This window comes from Oryzias melastigma, linkage group LG17 (genome assembly GCF_002922805.2).
Source record: "Oryzias melastigma strain HK-1 linkage group LG17, ASM292280v2, whole genome shotgun sequence".
In the NCBI taxonomy this organism is placed as follows: domain Eukaryota; kingdom Metazoa; phylum Chordata; class Actinopteri; order Beloniformes; family Adrianichthyidae; genus Oryzias; species Oryzias melastigma.
This window is the reverse complement of record NC_050528.1, coordinates 33415167-33432886: the sequence shown is the minus strand read 5'-3', so window position 1 is coordinate 33432886 and position 17720 is coordinate 33415167. Positions and strand designations below refer to the sequence as shown.

The window sequence follows — 17720 nt, the reverse complement described above, 5'->3', positions numbered from 1 at the left end:
CATTTTAAGTTTTTACTGCAACCTGTCCCCCAAAGAAAAAAATGTGCACAAATATTTTCACTCTTACTGAGCGGTCTACGTCCTTGATGTGTCGTGTGGTTCCGTTACAGTTCGGTCCATTTGTAACCCACAGACAGCCTGTATTCACATGTAAGGGCTGTTATGACTAACACCTTAAGAGCAGGGATGTCCCGATCCGATCATATAGTGTCTGACTCGATCAAAATCAAATGTTGTCTACCAATCAGATCGGATATTTATTTATTTGTTTTGGTCACCACTGTGTATTTCAAGCTTGTTGTTTCAAAGAAATTTCTCTATTAGAAGTCTGCATATCATGGACGGATCAAGACATTTTATTGCCGTAAAGCGCATTGGAGTAGGGCAGCAGTTTGAGCAGGAGGCTAACAAAAACAACTCATTAAAGTTGGCAAGCTTTGACTTTGGGGCTCAAAAACTCTGTTAATAAACTTTTAAAACAGAAATTGCATTTTGCCTTAACGCAAACGATAAACAAAGGCAATTCTGTCCTGCTACCGTCAGGGACGCCTGCAAAGTAGGCTCCGGGAGAAAGTGATTAAAAAATAAGAAAAAAAACTAAATAAATGAATAATCTCTGAAAAATACATTTTTTCATTAATATGAGTTAGTCATGAAAAATCATTAACACATTCATGTTACAATAACAATTATGGAAGAAAGTCCTCGCATTTCATTTTTAATGGAGATATGAAGGACATCTGATCAAAAATGTTCTGAAGATCCTAAATCTTCAGTCACCAATTTACATGAACAATTATTACCTTACTGTTGTACTGCAAAAATGATTTTAGGAGAAAATGACTCACATTTTTTAGAATTTTTAATATAAACGCGGCTCATAATGAATCAAAAAGACTAATAGTTCTATTGGAACTAAGACCACAGTTTCCAAACTTTCTTACATGATTAATTATTGCCTAGTTTTATTAGTTTATTGTTGGCCATTTTTTTATAGTTGCACTATTTTTACTTACTGTAATTATTGGAGCTTCTTCACAGAGGTGCTTTTTTTAAGTGTTAAATAATAAAGGAAGGTGAATAAAATATAAACAGGGACCAAACTGGATCAGTTTATACCATCTTTTTAAATGTTTTTCAAAGCGTTCATATCTGAACTCTGTATCGATATCAAAATCAAATGACATGGAAGTGAGTCAGAGACAAAAACTTGGGACATCTCGACTCAGGAGTGTGTTTATATGTAAAAGACTCCACACAAGATTAGTTAGTCAAGCAAAACATTTTCAGGAGTATCACTAAAACATCTGAAGGACTCTTGAGTCACAATCATCATTTGTCTTTTACTTCTCTAGTAAATGTAATTGTATTTATTTGTGCCATTAAAGAATTATATTATTATATTATATTATCTGTTTTATTTTAAAAAAAAAGCTCAAGCCTGATCATCACCCAATGAAGTCTGAAAGGCTAATTTGATCTGTTTAAAGCTAGATGGATAAAAGTTTCATTGAAGTTTTTTTAAACACCATCAAAATATAGTGTTGTTTTCAAGATTAATAAACATGAGTACAAACATTGTATTATGTAATCAAACATGAAAATTCTCTGTTTTGTTAAAATTTAATAAACAGAAAACACTAAATACAATTTTGTTCCTCAAAATTTCTCAATTTTTGAAGTTTCCAATTCTGAAAATCATACAGCTAAGGAAGCTTCATGGATGGGGTGTAGAATGTCGTGAACTTAAAAAACATGAATGTCCTCATAACCCTTTTAAAAACCCTTTTCTGCTGCGGAAATATCCTGGATGAATGAATCTTCCCAGATCTTCTTCCCAGGAAGCCTGTCCACACAAAAGTGCAAATATACATGCAGCAAATGTCAAAGCAGCTTTTAAAAATGACTCAGGAGTGACACTTAAAGCCTTTATCCCACATCGTCTTCACAATGATGTGCAGACAGATCTTCCAGTGCTGAGAGGATGTCATGAGGGATTTAAATGATGTGAGGGAAAGCATCAGAGTCTGGAGGTTGCTTTGGTGACGGCGTGCAGCTCAGAGATTCTTTTAGTAAAACAAGGTGCAGCTTTCTGCAGTTTGCTGCTCACCTCTCACAAGATGACTAAAACTAATGAACGCCACAGAGCATAAGTCATCCTGTCTGCGGCGTTTGGGTCAAAGGCTGCACCACACTGCCACCTACACTCCAGCAGTACTCACTTCATTCTCTGTCAGCAGCTTCTGCGCCTAACATCAAGCATGAACGTTGGATGGGTTTTCAGTGGGTGTCATTACGCCGGTGCTGGGCACAGCTGATGTTTCTGATGATTTATGGGTTGTTGGTGTCTGCTTGTCTGCTGTTTTTCTGGGGCCCTCTGACTTCTCTCTTTTTTTCTGTCAGACCACTCCTCTTTCCCTGTCGCCTTCTCTCCTTCCCTTCCTGTCGCTCTCCCTCGGTCGAATCCTGCCTCTCTCTCCGGAGGACACCTGCTTCAGTACCTACTCTAGCCAGTCAGAGAGCCAGTATGGCTCCCCGCCACGCGGCTGGTCGGAGGAGATGGATGAGTACGGCCACACGCTGTACGTCAGCGACTATACTAATGAGAAGGTACAAGCTGCACAGAATTGATCTGCTCTGTCTTCATGTCTTTACTGTGGTGCTTTCTGGGGCAGGAGGGGGCGGGCTTTGATTTATGTTGAATCTACTTGCAGTGTATGACTTATGCTTCCTTTGCAGTGGTTTGACATTACTGTTCCTCCCTAGGATGAGTGATTACATGAAATATGTATGACTGAACAGCATTACATAGAAATTAATGCTCTATTTAAAGACATATTTACATGTACATTAGGGCTGCACAATGTGAGGAAAACTTGCTGTGTTTGATATTAGTGATCAATATTGCAATGAAGACATGGCTTGCGAAACATGAAAAAATAGCAAAACAACTAAAGTCTTGTTTCAACCGAGCGGTCCAGTACGGTCTAATAATAATAATGGATTCGATTTATCTGTGCTTTTCCAGGCGCTCAAAGCGCTTACATTGTGTATCCATTATTCATTCACATCTCATTCATACTTGGTGATGGTAAGCTGCTGATGTATCCACAGCTGCTCTGGGGCAGTCTAACAGAGGCGTAGACCATCACCGGGACATTCATACACATTCACACACCAGTGCAGCCACACTGGAGGCAAGTAGGGTTAAGTGTCTTGCCCAAGGACACAACAACAGCTGGCTGGTGAGAGCAGAGATCGTCCTGGCCATCCTTTGATCATTGGCCGACCTGCTCTATCAACAGAGCCACTGTCGCCCGGTCTAGTACTGTAATGAGTAATACGATATGGACCAGTACTCTAAGGAGGAGTGCGGTACAGACCAGCACTGTACAGACTAGTGCTATAAAGAGTAATACGGTATTACATTTGTTAATCACTTCCAGCTGCCATTTAAGATATATTTGTGGTGAACATTTATCACATTTTTTGCAAAAATGACGGAAAATGTGCAATTTCATGTGTAGACCTTAATGTACACATTATAATTTTTCTTCAATTAACCTTTTAACACTGGAGCTCTAGCGTATGTTCTTTGATTTACTGTAACTTTTCAACCGCTGACACGATCCTGATTCAGATTCTGAATCAGAATCTTCACCGGTGACCCCTCAGATGTTAAAGGGTTAAAATTGATTTCTTTCTCAGATCATGATATCATCTCATGAAAACTCTTAAAAAATACCTTTCTGTCTGGCTTGAATGTTAGCAGTAATGATTTAGTAGTTCAATGTTTTGTTTTGTTTTTTGTAAAAATCCTTTTGAATCGGACTAAACACAAATCCATTCATGACACAGTGAATGTAAAACATACATTTAAGAAATTGGTTGGCACACCTAGCCGCGGTGAACAGTGTTAGATAAACAGAAAGTTGTTCAGTAACTGAAGAGTATCTCTTCATTCTGTCTGGAGTTTTTTTAAACTTTTCCAAAGCTTATTTTCTTCTGCGTCTGTCTTTGTGCTTTCAGTGGTTAAAACATGTGGACGACCAGGGAAGACCATATTACTACAGCGCCGACGGCTCCAGGTCCGAATGGGAGCTGCCCAAAGTAAGAAATCTGAGCACAAAATAACAAGTAGAACTCCTTCTATAACCTTAGTTTAAAAACTCAACATTTATTAGAGGACAGTAATTCTTCTGGAATTTAGCTGTTTCTAATTTTTTACTTCAAGTTGTTTATGATTGACCTATTTTCTTCTTTTAGCTGACTATTTTTACTACTGTGTTTGCAATATTATCTCAGTGAAAATTTTGTTTTCTTACTTCACAAAACCCAGAGCCCTCTTGGTAACTTGATGTCCTGCACAGACAGTAAAATGTACACTCACCAGCCACTTCCTTCAGTACTGCTTGCTATACGGGATTGGACTCACTTTTGCCTACATCAAATCCCACCGTTATTCTAACACTAAATTGAGTTTAAGTGAACAGTCTCTTTGTCTGTTTATCTTTTAAAGACCCACTCTGATGAAAATGGTGTACATGGTGGACATATACAAATAAATTTGAGCTTAGCAAATTTAACAAGAGCAGGTAGAATAGTGTTGATTGTATTTGTGCAGAAAAAAATACGCCGGGTGGGCCACAAGCTCCCTGCTCTGCTCCATTCTGATGCATCCACTTTTAGATGACTGGATCCATCTTTGTTTTCTTCGTCTGAGCTGGAATCTGGATCAAAACTGTGCGACTGGATAACTGATTACTCTAACACTTGCACTGCTAGTGTTAGATTGTGGGGGAATTTCTAATGAACTCCTGCTGCTTTGCAGAAACTATCTCCTAAAAAAAAAAACACTCATATTTTCAATTTGGGCTGAAAACAGCACAACTTAATTAAAAAAAACACTGGGAATGCTTTGAAAAGAGATCAAAAGATGATTGGAGTGGGTCTTTAAAAATCGAATGAACTTGCTTCTTTAAATAACTGACTGAACATTCCTCCTCCTGGTTTTTTTACCTGGCTGCAGTACACCACGTCCCCACCTCAGCTCCCCAAGGATGTCCAGAAGAGTCAAAGTTTGGACAGAAGAACGACCAAACCGTCTGTGGTGGTGTGGAGAAACAGCAGCCACTTCCCTGTGCCAAGTGAAAAGGTTTGATTCTCCTTATCTCATTTAATCTCTTTGCTAATTTAAGAGCAACCTTCATTTGGAGTCCATTTTCACTTTTGTTTTTTTCTTCTGTTTTCTGAAAAAGTTCAACATGAAAATATGTTCATCCGTTTGCTGAGTGAAGATGTTAAGTTGTAGGCTGATTCCTTTGCAGCGGCTGTTAAAAAGCAGGCATTCCCGCTCAGGCTCTGCCCGACCACACCCATACAAACACCAAGTCAGTGTTCTGCCCCACCCCGTCCCCGCCTCCTCCCTAAACACAATCGGCCTGCATGAACACACTACCCAGGAGCCACAATCATATTTCTCTGCCGCAGGAGTAATCCACTTTGATTCTTTAAAATAGAATTACTTTTTACATAAATCAAAAACATTAAAGGTGCTTTTGAAGTCCCACTCCGATCACCCTTTGATCTTTTTAAAAATCCTCCCCAATGGTCTTTTATGTTGAGGTCACAAATACAACTGCACCGTGTGACGAGGAGTTATCACCAGATCTTCAAGATTAGCTGCTGCCGCACGATTTTTTTTAAGAACCTTATGCATGGTCATGAATGTAGACAACAGCAGTTTGACGGCAGTCAGACTTCGAGGACAATGCCGGAATCAGGCGACAGCTGGGCAGCAACCATGATTGGACAATGTATAAATGTTTCTGGTCGGCAGCCGTCCGTACAAATTCCATCTGCTGTCAACAGCCCAGGGGTTATATGAAAGCGTACTATCCTGCACCACTGATCATTCTTAACTCAGATTTTGTGCTCGCATTATAATCTTGTCAATTTACACATTTTAGACAACATGCCTCCCAAGACAACACAACGCTCTGTCTTCTTCGTATTCTTCTCAGCATCAACCACTTTCCGTCAATGCACAGGTCTTGGAGTTTTTGAGCTCCTATCAATGCCATGATGAGTTTCTGCAGCATTAATGCATTCTCCCCATTTGGACCCACGGTGGCCAGGGTCGCCAGATTGACGTCTGGTCATCGCCCGGCCCCCGGGCCATGTCAACAGACCTCGTAGAGTGCCCATGCTACTGCCGCACCGAACAATCAGATGGTGGCAGTGGGACGGCAGGGAGGTGGCTGGAGGGTGGCAGTCTGAAATGTGACGATCATCAGACGATTTGGGAGATCTCGGGGACCCTCCTATCATTCAATCATGGCGCCGCTGCCTTCCTGCCACCTGCCTGTCACTGGACTGCCGGCCCTCCAAATGTGCCCGGGTGACCTCTTACTCATATAAAAAAAAATCATCCGGTTGTCATGAATTTTTAACTTTTTCTTAAAACCTTTAATGCCACCGTGCAGCGTGTAAAAATGCACCTGCCGCCTCCCGATTACAAATGCTGCCACGCAGCCACCTGATAAATTTGCTAAAAACTTGCATTTAGATTCCACCCAGTGGCATTTTGACCATGGTCTTAATTATGTTTTGCCGTTTTTAGCTAATATATAAAAACCTGAGTAGTTTTCTAGGACATAGTTTCTGTAGCAGGAGATTATCAGAAAATTCACCTCTGAGTTGTGGGCTGGACTGGACTGTTGGTCCAGAGTAAGCCCACTCCAATTTCCCATGATCCCTTTGATCCCAAGCTAACCTTAATGGTGCAACAAAAATGATGGGATTAGCTTGGAGTTGTGAGGGACTGTAAGCTATCTGGAGAAAGCGTAAACAAAGGGATCATGGGGAATAAAGAGAATATGACTTCCACTTTTAACAGGGTTGCTCCATGCTAACAGTCCCACACACAAATCAGAGGCAAATTTCTTCTGAACTCCTGTGGCTCTGCAGGAACTATGTCCTAAAAAGCAGCATGTTTTTTGTTTTGTTTTTTGCCAAAAAAGACAATCTTAATTAAAACACCACTGTGATCGCTTTGACAACAGAACAAAAGATGATCGGAGTGGGATTTTAAGCTTAATTTTCCATTTATTTATGTATATTCTCAATGACAAGAAAAATGCCACAAGAACATGTTAAAAACACATTTATCATTGGAGTGGGTCCTTAATGAAAGAACTTGTTAGAATGATACATGGATGATTGTAAGGAACCGGCTGCATGAAGTAGAAAATCAGATTTTGCATCATGGTAATCTCACTACTAATTATCATCATCATCCTCTTCTTCTCAATGTGCATCATCCTCTCATTAACCTTCTCTTTTAGCTCCAGTGACAGTGTTTGTGTCGTTTTTTTTTTTTTTTTATTCCTGGTTAATGTCTCCTCACTAGGAAGCTCCTCTGGCCCCCAAGTCTCCCTCTCCCGACTCTGACTCCTGCTCTTCGTCTCCAAAGCCTCCCGCCTCTGTTAGTACTCACCACTAACCCAGCGTGCTCCGGGGTTGTAAGGCAAAATGCCGTTTAGCACAGCATTCCTACACAGGTCTGAGGACATGGCATGAAACACTAAACATTTGACCAAAAATCTGAAAGAATGAATGCAGTAGTGTTTGAGTCTGTGAAGGAATGCTGTTACTAGGAAGCATCATGCGCAAAATATATATTTTTTATATTTCTTCATAGAAATGGTTTGATGTTTGTTTGTGCTTTGGTGAAACAATCATCCTGAATTCTTCCTAAGTGTCGGAATCAAGTTTTGCTTCTAACCTCTCTTGACTTGCGTGAGTCTCCAGGTCTTTCTGTCTTGCCTCTGATATCTCGCGTGGCTTCTCTCTTCTCTTCCTAGTCATCAAAGCTTTTATTCTGGTGTTTGGCTGTTGGGTGGAAGATTTCCAAAAGGGAAGCAACTGATCTTCCTTTTGGTTCAACAGCATATCTCTGTAATTTGATCCACATGAAGATTATAGTCAAGTCCATGGAAATGATCATTTGTTGTCTTTTTTTTGCAGCCATCTGAAAAGTGTGGAGTCCTGAACATGACAAAGATTACTGAGAATGGACGGAGAGTACGGTGAGTTGCAGTGACTTTAGATCCAACTTTTTAGTGGAAGCCAATAAATTGGCTTTATTTTTTGAGTATCATTTAATTCTTTGACTAAAACAAATATAAGACTTTATCTTGTGTATCTTTCCCTCTCAAACTATGTTCTCACCGCCCTTGTTCAAGTGGCCACGTCCAATAAAAAGTCTACATAAACGCGTAACTGCACGTTTCAGGTTTCCACGTTCAAACTCTTGTGTTCATACGTACACATGTACACATTTTTAAGACCGTTTTTAGGCTCTACGTACAAAGCACTGGTCAATTAAACACGCGTTAAAAGCTTAACCAGGTTAAACTTTGACCAATCAGAGACTCTGATTTACTCGTGACGAATGGATGGTGTCCACTTTAATTCATGGAAGTGCCAACCGTTTGAAAATTAACCACAAAGAAGAAATGAATAATTGCAGTCAGTTATTAATTATATGACACTACATCTTGTATTTATTAAAATAGAGCTGTGAAAGAAAAAGTCAGGAGCAAGTTCATGAGATTTGTACTGCGTGGACATTTCGCATCAAGCCCCTTCCAGCTGAAGGCTGCAGACATCTGCTGGTAAAAAGTAGGAAAATAAAAAAGGAAAATCCTCTCCCTGTTTCTGCATCCTAGAATGTGCATTAAGCCCATTCTTAGACATGTGATTCTATATTATTTATTTGGATTTTAAAACTATAAAGGATTTCTTTTTTTTTATTAATTGGCACTTTTTTTATTCAACAAACAAAATGTGTTTGGTATAACAGCTTAAAACATTTTAAATCCTGGCATTTTGGGTCTTTTAGATGGTTTTGCTTTTATGGAAAAGAAGGTTGTCATATGTCAACCCAAAAAAACATGCATCCCTCACTGTGGTTGTGACTGGAAGTCTTTTTGATTGCATCACATGTACATAAAAAGGCAAATACAGTAGAGACACAACAGGAAAAGAGACTGACCAATAACCAATTACTTACTCCCTGATTGATTCAATACCTTTAAGTCAACATAAGCTTGTTTGTTCCTGTGAATTTCAACCAATACTTCTGTTACACTCAGTACTAGATTGATTTTTCAAGACTTATCTGTATTATTTACCTCCGTCTGTCATACCAGCCTTAGATTATTGACTTTTTGATTCTTGACTTTTGAAATATTTGGATAAATAACAGGATTTATGGATCCAAAAGTCTTTGATCGTTCAATCTTGGTGCGATTTGTCAATTGAAAAGTCTGGAGAGAGTTTTTCAGAACTCCATGCCTTCATAATTCTGAACGCGTTGCAGGAAGAACTGGACTTCCTCCTGGACAGTTCTCCAAGGATCAGAGCTGCTGTTTGCCAAAGGTCAGGCGAGTGGATCCAGCTGGGTGAGTGACAGGAACCCTTTTCATTTCAGTTATTCTCTCTTTTTCGTTTTTAGTTATGATGGACGTACAGTCATTGATTAATGTGAATTTCTTTAGCAGACATTGTGACTGAAGGTCAGCAGATATTCTTTCATGTAAAGCCTTCAGTCATTCATGCACCTGTACATGTTTGGACAGCAAGGCTGTACAAAACCTACAACCTCAGAAAACTTGAGTTTTGAATTAAAAAACTACTTTTAAGATTTAGTTTGACCAAAATCCATACTTAGGACAGTACATGCATTACTGACGGGCTAACCGTCATTGAGTTTTCTGTTAAACTTCGTGTCCTGCTCTGTTTTCACAGCAGTTCACATGAGCGTGTCTTGTTTGTTTTTTTTGTTTGTTTGTTTGTGTCCAGTTTGGAGGCGGTCAGTCCAAACCTGAGTTTGCTGTGGATCTGAAGGGCGCCTCTGTGGAATGGGCCTCCAAAGACAAGTCCAGCAAGAAGAACGTTATAGAGGTAAGGAGACAGGACATTCTCATTTAATATTTATAAGACTCCCAGAACCATTTATACGCCCGATTTTTACTCTGCAGTTGTTATATTAATTGGAGGAAAGATACTTTTAAATGGTTGTCGCGGTTTCCAAAATGATGAAGATTCATGCATATATTCAAAAGCTCGAGTTGTTTGGTATAGATAGAAAGTGCTAAAGAAAAATTGTATTATTTGGGCAATAAATAAATATACTTTTATATCTGTTGTTCTATTCTTTGAAGAGTTTGCTGCACAAAGAAACCTTCAAACAATTCAATTATTACCACATTCACATTTACAGTCTTTAGTATGTAGTTTCCTAGAACACATGAGCCAGTCTATAGAGTAACTGACAGAGTAATGTAGGCGTATTGCTGAGTGTTGAGGGGCCCACTGTTCGGATGTAATGTTTGAATTGTGTGCAGCTAAATAAGAATGCAAAAAGAAAAAAAACCCTGAAGAACTGAGTTTGTTAATGCTGACGCAGTAAGCTAACATACTTGAAAGGACCAAATAAAACTTTGAATCAATACTTATGAGATACTTGTTACAGTATTTTCCTCTCTATAAGTTGCTCCAGAGTTTAAGTCACAGCAGCCAAAAAATGCAAAACAAACCATAAAAAAATCATGTAGAAGTCTCACTGAAATGGGGAAAGTGTAATGTTTTCATTAAGCTATCTTAAGCTTAAAGAAAGATAACTTTCATCAATTTTCAGTTATTTTAAGCTTAATAAAAGCAAGCTTTCAATAAGTTATTCTACATTTAGAAAAAGATAGCTTAATGCCAAAGAAAGCTAGTTTTCATTAAGCTGTTTTAAGCTTAGAGAAAGAAGGCTAGTTTAAAGCTAGCTTAATGTTATCTTAAAGAAAGCTAGCAGAAATATGTTGTTTCATATGGTGTTTGCTATAATTAAATAAGGTTTGGGGAAACAAAAAAGAAGAAAGCTTGCTTTCGTCAAGCTATTTAAGCCTTAACTAAGACAGCTTTCATTAAGCTATTTTACGCTTAAAGAGAGCTAATTTAGATCTAGCTTAATGCAATCTTAAAGAAATCTAACTTCTTTAAGCTATTATTAGCCTAAAGTTAGCTTTCTTTAAGGTAGCTTACTTTAAATCATACTAAGAGTGAGCTTTGTCCAGGCTATCAGTTGGGAAATCGGATTTGTCCTTTTTTTTTTTTTAACCTCTTCAAGCAAGTTGAACGATTACGGACTATTTAAATTTCAATGAGCTTTGATTTTTGACGCGACTTCTTTGCTGCCTCCAGCTGAAGATCCCGAACGGCACAGACCTGCTGATCCAGTCCGACAACGACGGCACCATCACCGAGTGGTTCAACGCGCTGGAGGAAACCATCCGCTCACATGTGAGGACCAGTGCTCAAACCCTTTCACTACACCCTCCATCTGAACACAAGCTGAGGTTGAAGTGCAGAGCAAAACCGAAAACAATTCAGTATCATAAAAGATTATTTCTCAGAAGAAAGGTTGACATAGTCTGAATAATATGAGCAACAATTACTCCTCTTGATATATTTCTCAATTAAACCTTAACTGACTAAAGAAACCAGTTTGTTAAAAAGGTTTTAGTCAAAATCTTTGCTTTAAATTTAAATTTAGTCATTATTTTTATTTTTTTTTTAGATATATTATTAAAGCCAGATCTCTTATTGTATTTTTTCTTGATTTTTTTTTTTGAGAACTTTCTCGTTTGCAACAGAAGAAGTGAAAATAAACATTTTCCGAGTGGCCAAAAGACAAAAGTTTAGATATTGTATGGCCGCTCGTATCTTATGATTTGTGTTTGTTTTTTGTGTTGGAGGCCTGTGAGTCTGACGATGCCATAGAAGAAGACCTGCCCGAGTCCCCTGGTCCAGAAACCAAAGAAAAGAAGGACTCCAGGGTCTCAAAGAAAGAAAAAGGTCTGTTCTGGTGCTAAATGCTGAACTGAAGATGAACCACAGCAAACCTAGCACAGTCTGAAATAAAAAAATGATTTTGGAGATAAATATGTGTCCAAAAGACCCATTACTGAATGGGTAAATAAAACGCCGACATAAAAGAGCAAAGTTCAGAACCAGCTGAAGGAGACTTAGGCCCCATCTGCTCCATAAAATCGTATCGGTTTCGGTTCTCTCAAACGACAGAGCTTGCCGCCATGCTGATCAGTGCGCTGAGGCGCGCGGTGGATAATGCTGCCCTGTCTCAACGCTCCCCTACAGGCTCCAAGGCGGCCGCCAGCACTGAACCCGCGGACACCAAGAAGACCAAACACAAGCTGAAGAAGTTCCTGACCCGCCGGCCCACCCTGCAGGCAGTCAGAGACAGAGGATACATTAAGGGTACTCCACGCCTAAACCGCACTTCAATAGACAGATTTCTTTAGAGCAATAAGTAGAACTAACAGAAATGATGTTGAGATAAAACAGATACAATGAACACTTTTCTTTGTTTTTGTAGTATTAGCTCTGAAGTTGTGCTGTCCGTTTTCAGATCAGGTGTTTGGCTGCAGTCTGGCCAGCCTGTGTCAGCGGGAGAACAGCACGGTGCCTCACTTTGTCAAGCTGTGCATCGATCATGTGGAGAGCAAAGGTGAGTTATTTTGACTAACCCAGTTGTGGGGCTTAAGCTGTTGTAAAAAAAGGCTTGGTTCTTAGCCTGGAGATAACACAGAAAGTTTGACACATGGCAGCTGTGAGACTGGCTGTTGTTGATCTCTGCAGGTCTGAGCATCGATGGGCTGTACAGAGTCAGCGGGAACTTGGCTGTCATACAGAAACTGAGGTTTGCCGTCAACCACGGTGAGTCCGAGCTCTCTGGAACGCTTTCTACCCAACATTTAGAATTAGTTTGAAAACTCTTTTGAGTTTAGTTTTGTTGGAAAAGCTCAATATATAAATCATCTGTCTTCAGATGAGAAGGTGAACTTGTCAGATGCAAAGTGGGAGGACATCCATGTGACCACTGGAGCTTTAAAGATGTTCTTCAGAGAGCTCCCGGAGCCGCTCTTCACCTACGCTCTGTTTCAGCAGTTTGTTACTGCCATCAGTAAGTGCAGCAAACACCAACCTGACTGCTCTCACGGAACCAAACTCCACTCATTAAGAAGACAAATTCTACACCAGAATCTTTTTTTTATCTTTTCTATAGACATGTAGAGCAGCTTTGCTTGGTGTCCCAGCACTGCAATCTTTCCGATAAGCGCGTAAACATTTCTTCTGTCGAGATAATTCCACAGCCCTCTCATCTGCTGCTAAAACCTGCTCCTTGTATCGCACTGGACTGACCCAGATTTCAAATGTTCTGAACAACCCAAGGAACCTTAAACTCATTTTCTCCAGATGACAGCTCGTGCTGCACACATCTGCAACAGTGAGATTAAGGAAATGCATAACTGTGCATAGCTGCTGTTTAAACTCCTGTCAAGTCTGGTTTAATTCACGCTCACATGCTGACTGTTTTTAGGAGGGGAGCTGTTTCTCCATGCACAGAAGCACAGTGGGGCGGGGGGAGATTTGTCAAAAAAACAAATGAAAAAAACTGGAGCCAATGCAGCGTTTCCCTCTTGTTACATTCCAAAAATAACCTGCGATAGGTGACATCTGTGAAGTAGGATAGTAGATATTTTAAGGCTGTAAACCCTTTCTGAAAATGTCCAAAAAGTCTTTCATTTAATATAACTCAAATAAAATGAAAATGTATTAAATTGGCTTATCCTCAGATATTCTAGCTGTTGTTCAGTCACAGTGATGGAGTTGATGAGTCCAGTTTGATGTTTTCTGAACATTCCCACAGTCTCACCAACAGCTTCACCATTAAGCTTTATCACTCCACTACAACTCCGTGTTCTTGTTGACCATGTTGATCTTTTCTTTTGCAGAAACTCAAGAGTACAGGCAGCGCGTTCAGGCCATCAAAGACTTGGTCAAGCAGCTGCCCAAACCCAATCACGACACCATGCAGACACTCTTCAAACACCTCAGGAGGTCAGAGCATCACACAGCAAACCTGCTTTTCTAGCATCTACACTCTGATCGTGTGGTTTCAGTTGGCCAGTAAGATATATTTCAGCTAAAGCATTTTGGTTTAGCAGGAATGTTCAGATTGTTTTATACCCAAAAGTAAATCTAAACATGTTTTCACTTTAGCGGCTGTTTCCCATGAAACTTTTCAGACAGGATCTTGAAGATGTTTTCATTATTAAAACAGAAACAGAAATCCAACAAACTGATCATTATTTATTTTGGGATGGGGTCTGACATGAGTTTACTACAACAACAACCACCAGCATTGTCAAAGAAATGGCGGAAACTCCGCGGTTCACAGTGAAAGTCCCGCACGCCGCTTTAACAACATGCGAGCAGTTCAGGGCGGACAGACGCCCCACCTGTGAGCAGATTCAAGCCCAGCTGACCGGAAATCCAGCTGGATCAAACTTCTCCCTAAATCCTTTTTTTATTTTCTACAAACACAATAAGAACATTTTTGAGAAAAAAGAAAAAACTGCAACAAAAGGAAAAAAAAAGAAAAAAAAATCCAATTTTTTTTTTTTGGCTGCCGGGATGCTGAAGCCACATAAGCTGCGTTTCCATTACACTTTTGCGCAAAACTTTTTCGAAATTTCTAGAATTTCGATAAAACAATGTTTCGAAAAAACAGCGTTTCCATTAAACCATGATTATGCGAAAAACTCGAAGTAATTCCCGCGATAAGTCATTAAAAAAACATGACGACGGATATAAACACTATTTTCATGTGCAGTAGATTCATTCACATTTCTGCCACGGAGCTAGTTCTCATCCTTCCCATTCAGAGAAGACGTCTACGTCTGATCCGAGCCTTGGAGCGGCAGGCTCCTTAAACGTGGGAGCGACGTAGAGTGAAACAGTTTTGTTAAATCGTGGTTGAAGAATTCACCGAAGAGCTGTGGATTCAGCATTTTCGCATGACACGCTCAACTTTTGATGAGCTGTGCGATGCTGTGGGACCTCTTGTGGCTCCCGCTGTGCGGTGCCCAAGGCAGCCAGTTGCTGTGAAAATGCGCATTTGACCAGCTTTTCCTGCTTCCTGTCCGAAACGCCATATCCGGTTAATGGTCACGTGACTCGTTTGTTTCGAAAAAAGTGTTTCCATTACAGTTTTTCGAAAAACTACTGTTTCGATACGGCCCAAATACCACCTCCTCTAAGCGCAAAAACTTTATTTCGAAAAAGGCGAGTTTTTTCGAAATTGTGGTGTTTCCATTAGGAGAATTTAATATCGAAATTCCGTTTTTCGAAATTTCAGAGTTAATGGAAACACGACTATAGACAGACTGAAGTACAGTCAGTCTGACAGCATAAGAAAGGTCACATCTGTGAGGTCTGAGATCAAACTCTTCATATGTGGCTCAAATAAGGAATCTGTGAATTCTGTCTGGAATTGTTCATTTCTAAAAACAGCATAATAGTTAAAAGAGCACTGGGAAAACTTTTATAAGAGATCAAAAGATGATCAGAGTGGAACTTTAATATTGTCAAGAATATCATTTGATTTAAAAATATATCTGAAAAAAGTCCAGTTGATGATCAAAGGTAACAGCTAAAAAATATCATTAAACTAAAACTTCAATAAATTATTTTTTTGGAAAACTTCAGGAAGTCAAACACGTTTGTTCTCTCCATTTGTTGACTTATCCTCCTGGGGGAGTGGTGAGCCGCAGACACAGCTGCAAATGTTGGAAGTCTTTCCAATATTCTTTCATGCTGATTAGTTTGTTGACAACATTTGTTCTTGTTGTTTTTAGGAAGTTACACCTAAAACCTTCATTCTATGTTGTAAAAACAGTTTGTTAAACAGTTTTTGGGTTTCCACTGGGAAATGAATCACTTTTTCCAGAATGAATTTTCTGTTTTTGTATGATTTTATGTCTACTGTGTGAACACAACATGGAGACATGACTAAATAAAGGTGGTGTCACATAGGAGAGGTTGTGCTGATTACAATGAGACCAAATAAGCAGCAGATCGTCTCTCAAAGTGAAAATAGACTAAACTGAGTTTCAGACCCTATGGTTCCAAAGGGTGAAGGAGAGAAGTGACTTCTGACTCCTCTTCCTTTTCCCCCTCAGAGTCATCGACCACGGCGAGGAAAACCGAATGACCACCCAGAGCATAGCAATCGTCTTCGGCCCGACCCTGCTGCGGCCCGAAACAGAGACCTGGAACATGGCGGTCCACATGGTCTATCAGAACCAGATAGTGGATCTAATCCTGCTGGAGTATGAGAACATCTTCAGCAGGTAGACGCCAGGAGACGCCACAGGAGGAGGACGGCGTGTTTCCACTCCCTTAAGCAAGACCGGCCCGGACCGGCCCGGCTTAGCTTCTGTTCACCTCAAAATCACCGGGCTCATCTATTTCCTGGACCAATGGAACCCCAAATGTTTCATGAGCCAAAAACATAAATGCCCTTCAGAGTAGAGACCAAAAAACTTTGCACTTTGAAGTTTGTCATTTCTCCTGCATTTGTGCCACTTTACTGCCAAGGTGAGACTGTCCTGACACTGGAGTCCTGTCTGGAAGCGGAGCAGCAGAGGAGCAGCAGAGGAGCCTCGCTGGGCTGTGAGACACACCGTCAGTATTGGAGGTTGAAGATGATGAACTGTTCTGTACTGTAAATCTCACAGCTTATAGACACCACAGCAGGAGAAGCCGCCGCTGCTCAGCTTAGCTTTAGATACTTTTCCTGACAGGAGGAAAAAGCTGGATCCGGCTGGAGGGGGAGGAAATTCTGGGCTCTTTTTAGTTTTTTTGTCTTTGTCTCTACGATGTGTCCTCAGTTACTGGGACGAGGTCCTCTGAACACATGACGGGGTTTCTGTCACCCCTCCGTGTTACATCTGCATGAAACTTTCCCAGCTTGTAGAACAAATCGCGTCGGAGCAACAAGAGCAAACTAGGGTACTCGGCTGCTGCTGTAAGAATTTAAGATGTTCCAACCATGAATCTGTACAGTGTTTTTGTCAGTGTGTGAAGGGGGGTGGATAAACTTAAAAACAATGTGCTGTAAAAATAGTTAATATAAGTCTGTCTGTATGCATGGATGTTAAAGTGAGAGAGGGGAGGATGATTGAGATGAAACTGGGATGTGGAGGTTGACCTGGGAAACAGGTACTGCTGGCTTTAACAAACTGGAATAAATTCCTCTAAAAAATGTTGTTCACGTGAAGATGTTTTTTTAAATACCTACTTTTATTTTTAAAATATTCATACCTTCTCAGCATCTTCCATTTGAACTGTGTGCTGCTGTTTTTACAGCACAACATTGAGCTCTGAGGCCTCAAAACTCAAAAGAAGCATCTACAACTTGTAGCTTTTACAATAGTGAAAAAAAATATCTGTTAGCGCAGATTATGGAGAAACAAGTCATTCTTGTTTCTCTCAATATTTCAGATTTGAAAGTGTGAGTGCTGCAGCATTTAAACAAAGCCCTAAAGAAAAAGCTTTCTATGATTACTATTTTTTTATGGATTTGCAATTATTTGCATTTTGTTTTAGGATGGATTTAACTAGTAAAATCTATTGATCTTTGATATTTTAGCTATCTATAGTTCGATGTTCAGGAGAAGGTGCAGAAGCTGCCTTTTTAATGTTAATGTTTTGACAAAGATGTGATGGAGCTAACACTAACAATGGCCAAGATCCACCATCGCAGCAAGAACAGCAACCATTTAAACAAAAAAAGAAACTGC

The 17720-nt window shown here is 39.9% G+C and overlaps 1 protein-coding gene across 6 annotated transcripts in view; it reads left to right on the top strand.

The window, feature by feature from the left end:
* Positions 1 to 17198, top strand: part of LOC112151163 (rho GTPase-activating protein 12) — a 62347-nt gene extending 45149 nt beyond the window's left edge. For 3 of the 6 annotated variants that reach the window (XM_036216192.1, XM_036216193.1, XM_036216195.1), the window contains 16 exons: positions 2404 to 2610; positions 4030 to 4110; positions 5030 to 5155; positions 5328 to 5390; positions 7412 to 7486; positions 8029 to 8090; positions 9386 to 9467; positions 9868 to 9969; positions 11257 to 11355; positions 11811 to 11910; positions 12211 to 12330; positions 12482 to 12580; positions 12712 to 12789; positions 12902 to 13036; positions 13869 to 13974; positions 16098 to 17198. In XM_036216192.1, coding sequence (XP_036072085.1) covers positions 2404 to 2610; positions 4030 to 4110; positions 5030 to 5155; positions 5328 to 5390; positions 7412 to 7486; positions 8029 to 8090; positions 9386 to 9467; positions 9868 to 9969; positions 11257 to 11355; positions 11811 to 11910; positions 12211 to 12330; positions 12482 to 12580; positions 12712 to 12789; positions 12902 to 13036; positions 13869 to 13974; positions 16098 to 16272 — 1710 coding nt within the window. In that variant the 3' untranslated portion in view covers positions 16273 to 17198. The remainder of the gene's footprint in view (positions 1 to 2403; positions 2611 to 4029; positions 4111 to 5029; positions 5156 to 5327; positions 5391 to 7411; positions 7487 to 8028; positions 8091 to 9385; positions 9468 to 9867; positions 9970 to 11256; positions 11356 to 11810; positions 11911 to 12210; positions 12331 to 12481; positions 12581 to 12711; positions 12790 to 12901; positions 13037 to 13868; positions 13975 to 16097) is intronic. The other 3 variants (XM_024279880.2, XM_036216194.1, XM_024279894.2) reach the window with 3 other exon arrangements.
* The last annotated feature ends 522 nt before the right edge of the window (positions 17199 to 17720 follow it).